Source organism: Ovis canadensis, chromosome 1 (assembly GCF_042477335.2).
Source record: "Ovis canadensis isolate MfBH-ARS-UI-01 breed Bighorn chromosome 1, ARS-UI_OviCan_v2, whole genome shotgun sequence".
NCBI classification, from domain to species: Eukaryota; Metazoa; Chordata; class Mammalia; order Artiodactyla; family Bovidae; genus Ovis; species Ovis canadensis.
This window is the reverse complement of record NC_091245.1, coordinates 5,400,161-5,414,420: the sequence shown is the minus strand read 5'-3', so window position 1 is coordinate 5,414,420 and position 14,260 is coordinate 5,400,161. Positions and strand designations below refer to the sequence as shown.

General features: G+C 45.7%; 1 protein-coding gene across 5 annotated transcripts in view; it reads right to left on the bottom strand.

The window, feature by feature from the left end:
- Positions 1-14,260, bottom strand: part of IQCA1 (IQ motif containing with AAA domain 1) — a 184,209-nt gene that overhangs the window by 154,635 nt on the left and 15,314 nt on the right. For all 5 annotated transcript variants that reach the window (XR_011255947.1, XM_069584679.1, XM_069584688.1 and 2 more), the window contains 2 exons: positions 9,959-10,150; positions 6,877-6,948 (listed from right to left, as the gene is read on the bottom strand). Coding sequence is in view for 4 of the 5 variants with exons in the window: in XM_069584679.1 (XP_069440780.1) it covers positions 6,877-6,948; positions 9,959-10,150 (264 nt within the window). In the remaining variant the exon portion in view is untranslated. The remainder of the gene's footprint in view (positions 1-6,876; positions 6,949-9,958; positions 10,151-14,260) is intronic.

Sequence of the window (14,260 nt, the reverse complement as noted above, 5' to 3'; positions counted from 1 at the left end):
CTAAGATGCTGCTGCCCCCAGACACTTAGGAAACATTTAAAAACCAGAACAAAACTAAGTGCTGCATAGTCTTTGTATGGATGTGAGAGTTGGGCCATGAAGAAGGCTGAGCGCTGAAGAACTGATGCTTTTGAACTGCCGTGTGGAGGAGATTCTTGAGAGACCCTTGGACTGCAAGGAGATCCAGCCAATCAATGCTAAAGGAAATCAACCCTGAATATTCACTGGAAGGACTGATGCTGAAGCTCCCATACTTTGACCACCTGATGCGAATAGCTGACTCACTGGAAAAGACCCTGATGCTGGGATGATCGCGGTAGGAAAAGGGGACGACAGAGGATGAGATGGTTGGATGGCGTCACCGACTCGACGGGCATGAATTTCAGTAAACTCTGGGAGAGGGTGGAGGACAGGGAAGCCTGGTGTGCTGCAGTCCGTGGGGTTGCAAAGAGTTGGATGTGACTTAGCAACTGAACAACAACAAAACAAAGTAAAACAAACCCCATTTATCAGAGTAAATCTGTTTTTTAGTACATTTACGTCTAGAAAACAACCAAAGGTCATTTGGAGCCAAATATGATGAATATGGCACAGAACCAAGCTGGATACTGTGGTTTGGGGTTGAAATCCAAATGAGATCGTAAAGACCATTTCACTTTGGTTCTCGGTTCATTTTGGCTCTGACAGCAGTTCCCAAAGAGGAGCCTGGAAGTTCTGAGGACAGGGGACCAAGGGGAGCCCCTGGAGAGAGCTGCCTTTCCGAAGCATTCACTGGGCGCCCAAACTCCTACCTGGGGATTTGTTAATAAGAAAGAAGTTCAATTTATTGACCAAAAAATCATCTATAATGTAGTTGGTTTCATGTTAGAATTTGAAAATGAGCACGGCTTTATGGTGTTTTGAGGATTTAGCTGATGTATTTCAAAGCGTCAGTTCCTCCCCTATAATAAGTGTCCCCTAGTGTTCTTTATTATAATGCAAACAGTGATGGCTTCAGGGTAACATAAAATACGCCACGGTCATGGCAGTAGGGCACATTATTTCAGAGGGATCCACAGAAGAAAATGTATTACATTCATTAAGTTTCCTCCTTGAGCCACTCCATTGCCTCTGCCAATTAAAATAACTGCGCATGAATTTTTAGAGTGTTATTTATTTCCCTTTGTAGATTTTAGAATATAAATATTTAAAATGGCAATATCAAAAAATAATTTATATGGCAATGGTAAAGGCAACATTTGGTCAGGAACTAAGGACATAATGATGTCTTTTGCTCTAATTCTGGATTCAGTTACTAAATAGTCACCCCTGGAAATACGCCAGGCTTCCCACAAAGATATAAACACTGTTTTAATCAGAGAAGGCAACAGTTTATATATTGACATAACAAAATAAAATAATGGAAAAATGAAATTTTAAAATGAGTAGGCACTATCTTAATTAGTGATATAGTAGAAAATAGACTTAATTGAAAACATTCCTAGGATTTGGGGTAATGGATTTTTATGGTTATCAGCCAGCCAACAGAAGATACCATTCTTTTAAAAATTGGATCCATACATTTCTCAATGGTGTACAATTTCATAGAACACGTAATACCAAGAGAAGACATGCTTGGAGAAAAAGAAAACTGAAGAAAGTCACATTTAATACAAAACAGACAAGCTGTCCTGTTTCCACTGCCCAAACTCTGTGTCGCTGAAAAATTAAAACAGACTTATTTTATTTAAGCTGAGCAAATATAAATGGCAAAGTAAAACAGAAAAATTACAATAAAAAACAAGCAATTCTATCTTTATTTGGTATCAGTGTAAGCCATTAAGACTTTACCATGGAAAAATAGCATTTGACCATTCTCTAAGTTTCTGGTGTACTACACGTAGGTTTTTAGTAAATGTCGGCTGAATTAAATTAAATGGAAATGGTCATGTCAAAACTGCTTCTTATATAAAATTTCATGTTAAATTTAGATTATCTTAGATTGGATCTTCTGACTGCTAGCTTAATTTTTGAAGTAGAAAATTGGAGATAACCACTGTTTTTATCGGTACATCTCTTCTCTGTATTTCTCTAATGAGTGGAACAGAGAAATAATTTTGTATCATTACCTGTCCACCTATGTATATATATCAATTCAGAGATCTGAAAGGAAAAATTTGACAATACTCTATAGCCATTTGTTTTTATTTTTAAATATGTGTCTTTTCCCAGTTAACACAGTAAAATTTAAACAGTTTGGAAAACACAATCAAAACAAAAAACTTCCAAAGTCCTGACATTTAGAAGGAGCATGATTTAAACTTTCTTTTGTGTGCATAGATATATGTACCTATTTAGTTTAACTCATATTATATGTGTAATTCTAAATCCTGTATTTTCACTCTGAGCATTTTCACATCAAAAATAAGTCATAAACATTTTGTCAATGGTGGCATATCATTACTTTAATGCAAGTCCACCATAAATCATTTAACTCTATCCCTACTCGAGAATGCTAGGATTATTTCCAATTTTTCATTAATAAAAACAACACTGTAGGAAATGTCTATGCACATAAACCTTTATTTCTGATGATTTACTTAAGACAGAAATAGAACTGGAGGGAAGGATATATTTTCATGATTATGTTGCCTCTTTCAGAAAAGCTCAATCAGTTTAACTCACCACATATGAGAATAAACATCTCCTCACACTCTTATCAGTAATTATAACTTGATTTTACATTTAAGTCTTTAATCCATTTTGAGCTTATTTTTGTGTATGGTGTTAGTATGTGCCAGCTCAGTTGCTTCAGTTGTGTCTGACTCTCTGCAACCCCATGGAGCCCGCCAGGCTCCTCCATCCAAAGGATTCTCCAGGCACGAATACTGGAGCGGGTTGCCATTTCCTTCTTTAGGAGATCTTCCTAATTCAAAGATTGAACCCACGTCTTGTGTGTCTCCTGCACTGGTAAAAGTGAAAGTGAAGTTGCTCAGTCGTGTCCAACTCTTTGCAACCCCATGGACACCAGGCTCCTCCGTCCATGGGATTTTCTAGGCAAGAGTACTGGAGTGGGTTGCCATTTCCTTCTCCAGGGAACTTCCCGACCCAGGGATCGAACCCAGGTCTCCCACACTGAATGTTCTAACTTCATTCTTTACATGTAGCTGTCCAGTTTTTTCAGCACCACTTATTGAAGAGGCCGTCTTTTCTCCATTTATACTCTTGCCTCTTTGTCATAGATTAATTGACCATGGTCAAATAAAGGGTTTATTTCTGGGCTTTCTATCCTGTTCTGCTGATTTATGTGTCTTTTTTTTGTGCCAGTACCATGCTGTTTTGATTATAGTAGCTTTATAGCATAGTCTGAAATCAGGAAGTTCGATTCCTCTAGCTCTGTTTTTCCTTCTCAAGATTGCTTTGGTTATTTGAGGTCTTTTGTGATTCCATACAAATTAAAAAAAAAAAACTTTTGTCCTAGTTCTATGAAAAATGCCATTGGTAATTTGATAGGGGATTATACTGAATCTGAGGAGGGCATGGCAACCCGCTCCAGTATTCTTGCCTGGAGAATCTCCTGGACTGAGGAGCCTGGCAGACTGTAGTCCATAGGGTTGCAAAGAGTCAGACTGGACTGAGGCAACTGAGTGTGCAGCATGCACACCAGGTCTATAAATCGCCTTGTGTAGTGTGGTTGCTGGAGAAGGAAAGGGCAACCCACACCAGTGTTCTTGCCTGGAGAATCTCATGGACAGAGGAGCCTGGTGGGCTACAGTCCATGGGGTCACACGAGTCAGACACAACTTAGCAACGAGAGGGAGAGAGAGGGAGAGAGAGGGAGAGAGAGGGAGAGAGAGGGAGAGGGAGAGGGAGGGAGATGGAGGGAGAGGGAGGGAGAGGGAGGGAGAGGGAGGGAGGGAGAGGGAGAGAGAGGGAGAGAGAGGGAGGGAGAGGGAGAGAGGGGGAGAGGGAGGGAGAGAGAGGGAAAGAGAGGGAGAGAGAGGAGAGTATGGTCGTTTAACAATATTAACTCTTCTAATATAATTATAACTTGAAAAAACTTCCCTCCCCAAAAAGACTGGTAAAACTTGCCTCTGTTACCAGTGCTAAGCTATACATGTTTCACGGTTTAACATACCTGAAATTAGGGATATATGTATTACAAAAAAGGAGGTGTTTTGATTTATTTGCCCAAACATTTTCTTTCACTTTCCATCATGATGTATCCTATAATGAATGAAATCTTAGATTCAAAGAAATACAGTGTCTCATTAAATTTTTAACTTGTAGTTTTTTTGACATGTATTAACATGTGAATAGTCATGATTCATATAAAACCATTTCAGTATACATTTCAATGTCTCAGTGAGCTAAAAAAATTTTTTTTAATTGTGGTGAAAAACATGTAACATAAAATGTATTACCTTTACCATTTGTAAGTAAACCATTCAGTAGTGTTGAGTATATTCATGTTGCTGTGCAATAGATTTGGAGAGATTTTTTTACTTTTCGAACTGAAAATTTATACCCATTGAACAACTGCTAGCTTCCCTCCACCATGCCCTGGCATCCACCCTTCTAGTTCCCGTTTCTACAGGTTTGACAACTTTAGATCCCCTATAAAGATGGAAGCGTGCAGGATTTGTCTTTTTGTGACTGGCCTGTCTCACTTAGCGTAACACCCTCCAAGTTCATCCTTGTCGTAGCATGTGTCAAGATTTCCCTCTTTCAATGGCTGAATAATATTCCACCCAGAACCGTCTAAAAATCATAAAGATCTGTAACAGCTGGCAGTGACTCACCAGTTTGATGCTCACAGTGCTCCACCAACCAAGAAACGGAAGAGGAGCTGTGATCCCAGGGGCCCTCAATTCCCCACAGAAATGTGGACTCGTTTATGAAAATCAAAGATGAAAGGGAAATCAAGAATGCAGGTGATCAAATCAGGGTACTTCTCGAATCACATATGCCCCTCTGGGATGAGTCACCATATTCTCTGAGACAGTAAAAGTTGGCCACCACAACTGAGACTCTGCACACAGGTGCGGTGGGCACACGCCCCTTCACCAGGGAAAGATGCTCTTCCAGGCATTGGCACCACGGTGGTGAATCCCCTCAAGCAAAATAACACCTGTTTCCCATCCTGTGCTGACAACAGATGATGCACCCAACGTGCAGGTGGAGCAGTCAGGAGGAGGGGTCAGAGGAAAGCGTGTGTGCACGCTGAGTCATTTCAATCTGACTCTGTACGATCCTATGAACTGTAGCCCACCAGGCTCCTCTGTCCATGGGATTCTCCAGGCAAGAATACTGGAGCAGGCTGACATTTCCTTCTCCCAGAGGAAAATGTATGCTATTCTAAAATGATTTATCACACCATCTGGCACTTAGAACAGATCAGGACAAAAGTGATCCAAGAGCAGAGAGTGGGTTCTGCGATCAACCAAAAATGAGACGGTTTAAATTTTCTTTAAACAGTCTAAATTTAAATATAAATTTACTTTAGATTTAAAGTAAATGAAAAGACCTTATCAGCAACATTACTGTATATAGAAAAAGTAGCATTTGGTCCCACACTCGGGGCACTGCTCTAAGACCTTCATCACTTTTGTCTTAAAAAACACAGAGTGGACCCTACAACTCCCCGATTACCATTGGACCAGGGCAAAGCTTCCCTCATGGCTCAGTTGGTAAAGAATCCACCTCCAGTGCAGGAGACCCCAGTTCAATTCCAGGGTTGGGAAGATCTGCTGGAGAAGGGATAGGCTACCCACTCCAGTATTCTTGGGCTTCCCTTGTGGCTCAGCTGGTAAAGAATCCACCTGCAATGCGGGAGACCTGCGTTCGATCCCATGGGTTGGGAAGATCCCCTGGAGACGGGAAAGGCTACCCACTCCAGTATTCTGGCCTGGAGAATCCCATGGACCCCATAGTCCATGGGGTCGCAAAGAGTTCGACACGACTGCGCGACCTTCACTTTCACTATCAGGGCAAAGCTGATGCACACCACTTTCGTGATCCTCACATGGGGCTGTAAGCAGCTCACCCAGCTGCCATGTGGACAGTCCACATGGCAAGGGGCTGGGGGTCACTTCAAGCTAACAACTAGGAAAAGACTGAGGCACTCAGCCTGGTAGTCCACCAGGAACTGAATCTGGCCCACAATCACATAAGCTTGGGCACTGTTTCTTCCCTGGTTGAACCTCAGGTGAGACCCCATCCCCAGCCAACACCCAGATTGCCACCTATGAGCCCTGGAGCAAAGGACTCAGCCAAGCCCAGACCCCTGACCCACAGAGACTGAGGGAGCGGGGTTGTGTTGTTGAAGCTGCTAAATTTGTGGTAATAACTAAGGAATACACCCATTCAACTCTTGATTCAGTAATCACCAGATCCCCTGTAGAAGGCAATGGCAACCCACTCCAGTATTCCTGCCTGGAGAATCCCCATAGACTGAGGAGCCTGGCAGGCTACAGTCCCTGGGGTCGCAAAAAGTCAGACAGAGTGGACTTCCACTTCACTTCACTTCATGGAGATCACCCAGGAGGAGGCAGTTATACTGGGGCAAACCCATTCTCCCGGTCATGCATACTAACAGATATTAACAGAGTGGAGGCCACAGCTGATACTGGTGAGCAGCTCACAGCTTGTCCCTGCTTCAGAGCAGCCCACGTACTCCAACAGATGTCTAAACAGACACAATCCTGTGTCTCCAGAACCCCTCCCCTCCCCCGGGAGGCTTCTAGATAATACATGGGATTCCACTCTCTTAAGTCACCGGTCATGTTTTTTGTTTTCCTTTCTTTTCTCAAGTGCTCCTTAAGGAGGACACGAGTCTTACAGATTCTACGGTCTTTAAGAGAACCAGACGCTGATCTTGTCTATAAGAAAACTTACCATACCCAGAAATATCATCTCCTTTTCTCTCTCTCTTTCGGTTCTCTTGCACTGATGGAAACCTCGCCAAACCTAAAGACAAAGAAACGCTTGCTTAATACATAAAGACAAATCAAACACGGTCATACCATTTCTCCCACGTAACCTGCACTTGCCAGATGATGCACTCAGGGTTTCACACGAGTCTGTGTTGATGGAGTGCTTTTCCTTCTGTGATCACAGTGACATTTTTAAAGAAAGAATGAAACACAGAAGTGGCCTATGCCACTGTCCACTGTCCGAGGACCCAACTGTGGACCCTGATGAAGAACCTTGTCCCAATATCCCCTATTAAACAAGGCAGTTCTGTCCACCCAGGGACCAAAGAGGAGCCACCCTCATCCAAGACCCTGGTAGCAACTGCAGAGCGTACTGCTGACCCAGTGACAGCCTCACGCCTGTTAGGGTGGATGTTATCGAAAAGACCAGAGATAACAAGTGTCAGAGAGGATGTGAAGATAAGGGAAGCTTCCAGTATGGTTGGTGGGCCTGGAACTGGGTACAGCCGCTATGGAAAGCAGTAAGCAGAGTGCTCAAAAAATTAAAAATAGAACTACTGTGTGCTCTGGAAATTCCACTCCTGGGTATTTGTCGGAAGAAAAGGAAAGCACTAACTTGAAAAGATACATGCACACCAGTGTTCACCACAGCACCATTCCCAACAGCCAAGACATGGAGACAGCTCGTCTGTTGACGGACGAGCATATAAAGAAACCCTGGTATATACATACAAGGAAGTATGATTCAGCCACAAAGAGAAGGAAGTTCTCATCTGCGACAACATGGATGAATTTTAAGGGCATGATGCTGAGAGAAATAAGTCGTAAGAAGACAGGCAATTTATGGGTTCACTTACACGTGGAATCCAAAAATGCCGAGTGCATAGAAACAGAGTAGCTTTCGTGGCTGCCAGGGGTTGGGCAGGTGAGGGAGACAGGTAAGGGTAGTCAAGGGACCAATTATAACGTGAATACGTTCTGGGGATGCAGTGTATTGTGTGGTGACTGCAGTGAACAGCGCTGTATCTCACACCTGCAGGCTGCTAGGGGAGCAGACCTTACACGCTCTCAGTATAAGGAAAACGGCATTCACGCGAGGTGATGCGTGTGTTAAGTGTGACCCATAAATCTGGAGAACATAAGGAAATAGCCTATAGTTTTTTTTCTTTTTATGGTGAGATTCCTCTACCTGTATTTCTTCAAGAGAAACTCCTTGATTGCAGGATTGGGGCTAAATCTGAGGGTGGTACTTCATGGTTTTATAAGATTTCCACTGTAATGTGGAGAAATGTTACAGAGTAGCATCCAAGAATTGTTCAAGCCAAGCCTTGAACTCAGATGTGTATCCCATATCCCATATCCCAGAAATTTCAAATCCCATAGAGAACAGACATTCAGCTGCCAAGTGGGGTTGGAAAAAAAATGGAGTGAAAGCTGGTGGGAGATGCAGCTATTACTATTATTACTTTTTACTGCCTTTAAAAAATTTTTTAAATTGATACTTGATTTACAGTGTTGTGCTGGTTTCAACAATGTCCATCAGCCATATGCATCCATGTATCCCGTTTCTCTGGCCCTCCCTCCCACATCCCACCCATCTAGGTCGTCACAGAGCACTGGGCTGAGCTCCCTGTGTTACCGAGCAACTTCCTACAATTTCACACATAGGATTGCATACACGGGAGAAGGCAATGGCACCCCACTCCAGCACTCTGGCCTGGGAAACCCCACGGACAGAGGAGCCTGGCGGGGTGCAGTCCACGGGGCCACACAGAGTCGGACATGACTGAGCGACTGAACAAGTGTGCACAGGTCAGCGCCACACTCTCAGGTCGCCCCGCCCTCTCCCTCCCCACTGTGTCCCCAAGCCCACTCTCTCTGTCTGCGTCTCTACTCCTGCTCTGCAAACAGGGTCATCAGCACCCCTGTCATATATAGGACGGGTAACAACAAGCTCCTACTATAGAGCATAGGAAAGCTATTCTCTATCCTCTGATAAACCATAATGGAAAATACGAAAAAGTACACACACATAAGCCTACAAACATGCACATGACTGAATCACTTTGCTGTACAGTAAAAATTAACAAAACATTGTAAATCAACTATATTTCAATAAAATAAATTTAAAAAGACTTTATGTCCCCACAGAAACTTGAAAGAAAGTAGTCTTTTTCTGCCTCTCCTCAGCCCCCTCCCGATTCCCATTCAAACACAATTGGGGACAAGAGCTCCGAGCTTCTGGTTCCCCTTTATGTCCTTATACTCGCTTTCTTGCCAATCTAATCCTACTTCGTATCGAGCTGCAGTTTTCTTCATTTTTCCATCAGCAACCTCAGTCACAATTTGAAAAAAGATGGGAGTATCAATCGAGGGGGTCGTCTGACAAAAGCAAGGAAATGTCCAGGGCTCCTTCTGAAAGGAGCATCCATGTGTGGTCATCAGCGGTGTTCCCTGGAGCTTATGTGAATGGTACACGCTTCTCTAAGCTCCTAGGTGTTAACCCTGCTCCCTTCTATAATCACGTCTGTGTGTAAATGTAGTTTTAAAAATTCAGTGAGGGCTTGTACTGCAATACTGCCTCCGAAAGTTATAGATGATTTTTAAAAATACTTCAATAAAAGGTCCTGAGTTTCCGACCTATTTATAATGCAATATGAAAAAACATAACCAAGCGTGCTTAACAGTTTCCCCAGGATAAAACAGTCTTTTCTGGAATTTAGTCCAGTTCTACTAAAGGCTTCTCTAGTGGCTCAGACCATAAACAATTTGCCTGCAATGTAGGAGACCTGGGTTCGATCCCTGGGTGGGGAAGATCCCTCGGAGGAGGAAATAGCAACCCACTCCGGTATCCTTGACTGGAGAATTCCATGGACAGAGAAACCTGGTGGGCTACAGTCCCACCAGGTGGGCTGCAAAGAGTCGGACACGACCGAGTGACTAACACGATCACTCTTCTACTAGAGGTGGGGCTTGGGAATGTTGAGTTCTGGAGCTCCCCCCACCCCCGGTCTGCATCTCCACCTTGTGCCCCATGGTCGCACCTTCTGGATTCTCAGTGCAGCGGCGCTCACATCTGCCACTTTATCGCCGAGTAACCTGGCTTGCTTGGCTCTGTATTCTTGCAGGTAGATCTGCTTCATGAACATGGCTCTCAGGCGCCCTTGCCGCGCCCTCTCAGCAATCTGGATCAATTTAACAGCCTCTTCTAGGGGGATAGGCTTTACTTGGTATTTCTGCAAAAACATTTAAGATAAATCAATGTTTAAACACGCTCATGACCTTAACTGATTCCAGAAACGTGACATGCTTACTTCTAACACCACCCTGCTAAGAGTCTCCAAACTACAGAGAGAACTGTAGCCATTTGATACGAATCATTTTTTTCCCCATGCATACACATATTTTGATAATATGTCATGTTCACGCTGTGAGCCTGTATGTAAGGACCTGTTAAGCCTTCCTCTACCATTCTGAACAAAACACTAATTAGCTCCACAATGTTTTAGGTTGGCAGCAGACTATACGAGGGATGCCAATGAAAACGGATCGAAATCAACCTGAAATGGCTACCAACATTCCATTAACTTCATAGTAGAAGTGTAGAAATTAAAAACATAGATCTACTATGAGAATTTAAAATGGGAAATACAGACGAAGGCAAATGCTGGCTTTAAAATCAATTACAGAACCATGTAGTGAATGTGACTAATATTCGGACCATTTCAGGAGCATTTAACTTTGTAAGAGAAACCTCTCCCAGCACCTCCATATTTGTCCTTTAAAACATCTAACCGTGGTGAGAACTGCTCAAGAATGCTGTCTTTGGAGATCTCACATGGGGGAAGTTTGGGCAGAGTCAGGAGGGGCAGTGCAGCTTTTCGAGGACAGGGATGTGAGCAAGGCTGCTGCTGGTGAGGGGTGCGTCCAGGGCCCTGCGTGGGCTCAGGCCCGAGGCCCTCTGTCATCCGAGGAGGGAGGGCGAAGCTGTGGACCTGGTCTGGCTTCACCCAAGCCTCCTGCCTGGACAGAGGCATAAGGGAGAGGCTGTCTGAATCCAAAAACCACTCAATCATGGGCTGAGCCCTTGCCCAGGCCTCAGGGGGCAGCAACGGCCACACGTGGGTCCAGGCAGGAGAGTGCAGCCCACAGGCAGGTGCTGTAGCTCATCCCCTGGGCCACTGTTCCTCAGGACGGTCACTTCGTGTAACAGGGGTGGCAGTGGGGAATGCAGAGAAAGTGGCAAGAAAGAGAGGGAAGGGCCATTTACTGAGGACCTATAGATGCCAGAAATGCTTTCCACATGCTTTCTCATCCAATTCACAAGGCAACAGCCAAGACAGGTATTACTGTGACCCAGGCTGGGGACTTCCCTGCTGGCCCAGCGGCTAAGACTCCACACTCCCAAAGCAGGGCCTAGGTCTGATTCCTGGTCAAGAACTAAGATTCCAAGTGTAGCAACTAAAGATCACGAGTGCTGCAACCAATACCCAACGCAGCCAAATATTCATCTGTAAAGGGCTTCCCTGGTGGCTCAGGTGCTAAAGAATCTGCCTGCAGTGTGGGAGACCCTCGTCTAACCCCTGGGTCAGGAAGATCCACTGGAGAAGGGGAGGGCAACCCACCCCAGTACTGTTGCCTGGAAAATTCCATGGACAGAGGAGTCTGGTGAGTTATAGTTCACCGCACTGCAAAGAGTCAGACAGGACTGAGAGACTCACACTTCCCCTTTTGTACACATATAAAAAGAAGACCGAGGCTGAAGAAAGTAAAGTAATTCATGCAGTTCCTATGGTTAGTAAGGGATTCACCCCATTTGAAGTGAGACGGGTCACCCTCTTTCATGAAAGCACCCATGGCCCCTCAGCATGGAGGCGCTAGAGCCTTCCAAGGAAGCTCTTTCACACAACTGCTCAGGGCTCGGTGTCCAGGGGCACCTTGCTGCTTCAGATTTGAAGGGAGCAGTTCTTTTCAATAATGCACTTTGGAAGTGAAGGTAAAGTGAATATTGCGTGCGTGCAAAGTTGCTTCAGTTATGTCTGACTCTTTGTGACTCCATGGACTGTAGCCTGCCAGGTTCCTCTGTCCATGGGATTCTCAAGGCAAGGATACTGGAGTGGGTTACCATTTCCTTCTCCAGGGGAGCTTCCCGACCCAGGGGTCAAACCTGCATCTCTTGAAGTCTCCTGCACTGGCAGACAGGTTCTTCACCACCAGTGCCGCCTGGGAAGCCCAAAATAAATATTGCTGTGCTGTGCTTAGTCCCTCAGTCATGTCTGACTCTTTGTGACCCTGTAAACTGTAGCCCACCAGGCTCCTCTGTCCATGGGCTTCTCCAAGCAAGAATATTGGAATGGGCTGCCACGCCCTCCTCCAGGGGATCTTCCCAACCCAGGGATCCAACCCAGGTCTCCCGCAATGCAAGTAGATTCTTTACCATTTGAGCCACTGGGGAAGCCCAAAATAAATATTACGCTGGTATAGATCAGGTGATGTATGTACAAACCCTTACACGTAGAGCAGGTGCTCAGCAAATGCCATTCATTACTGTCTGTTTCCTTTCGATTGCACACTGCCATTCTGAAAATAATTCCAGCCCTTATGGGATACATGTGAGGGATTTGAGATGGCCACTCAACACAACAAAGATATCTGAACGTCAGTGGAGGCCATAAGAGTAAATACTCAGCATGATCAGTGCAGAAGTGGGCAGTTATTTATCAGAATTCTTCATATGGGGATGTCCCTGGTGGTCCAAAGGCTAAAACTCTGCACTCCTAATGAAGAGGGCCTAGGTTTGATCCCTGATCTGGAAACTAAGATCCCATATGCCACACAGAAAAAAAAAAAAAAGAATAAAAAAATCCTTCTTGGGATATACATTGTAAGTATTTGCAAGAAATAAACAGCTTAAGGCAAGAGCAGGGGGTCCAGTGAGACAATGACAGGCCGAGAAAAGTCACACAGACACCCAGGTGTTGCCCGGAGGCCCCATGTTCCACTGAGCACCCTTAGGTACCCCAGAAATGGGGCCTGGAAAACAGAGATGAACGGCTCGACCTAAGAAGGAGAGAGGAGCTGCTGAGGCTGAATGCTGAGTGAAGGAGAGGCAGAAACCTTTCCTCTGCTGACCCTGCAAGAGCCAAGATGGACGGGGAGAGGAGAAACGGCAGGAAGGAGGTCTTACTGCGACTGCGCCGCGTGCGATGTAATTGCCCTTCTCCGTCTTCTGCAGTGCGTGTCAACGCTCTGGGCCAAGGGCTCCCAGGGGTGGGGATGCCTGGTCAGGGGGCGGGTTCTGTTCTAGTGATGTGGGAACTGGAGGCACAGACCCAGGAGCCCATGGTGAAGGGATGACTGGACGACCCCCAAGGCCAGATTCCCAGGAGTCCATTTGGAAGAAAGTCTGATGCAGAAGAGGGGCCAGATGTTTAGGGGAGGAGCAGTGGCTGGAGGGGTGGTCCTGAGTGAGGTGGGTCAGGCAAGGCATCTGCAGGGACACTGTGTCACACCAGGCTCTGCAGGAAAAGGACCGCTTGACTGGCTGGCATGTATGGCCAGGGTGTGAAGTCGCCTGTGCAAAACGACTGTGGCTCAGGGTTCAGTGTGTGTGCTCAGAGAGAGCAGTACTTGACCTAGGTCCTGCGGCGGGCCGATAGGGCACGCGCTGCTCCCTCCCCGCTGCCATCCCGGGGACACCTGGAATCTTCCTTAACACTGTGGCGCAGCGCGGGCTGGCAACGCCCCCTGGGGCATATCCGTCTGAAGGCCACAGGAGTCATCTTCCCCTGTGCACTTAGGCTGCACCCACAGTCTCAGCATGGCTACTAACGATGCCCCTGCCACCCTGCACCATCCCTGGGTGGATGGTCCGCTGCTGCCTTAATGTTTAGGCCGGGAAGACCAGCCAGAGGGCGGAGGGTGGGAGGCATCACTCTGGAGGCAGGGAGGGGCACTGGAACGCATCAGGTTGCGATGACAGTGCCCTGTGGAAAGAGCTGCCCGCCAGGAGGCTGCAGGGAAATAAATGCAGAATCCACGAGAAGGCAGAGAGTTAAAGCCAAGACAGCTACTGTAACAGGCAGAGGGTGCAGCTGCACGCATACTGGGGGACAAAGGAGGAAAGCGGTTAGAGCTCCCACTGGGCTTTGCCCGGGGCTGTCCAGGGGGTCTACGGGTTTCCCCCCTTTTCCCAGAGAGAGTCCACTCCAGGTGATCTAAGTGCCACTCAACTTGAAGTTACTTTTTAAGATTTATTTTTTTAGATGTGGACCGTTATTGAAGTCTTTATTGAATATGTTATAACATTGCTAGTTCTTTTTTCTTTTTAAATCCTTTGGTTTTTT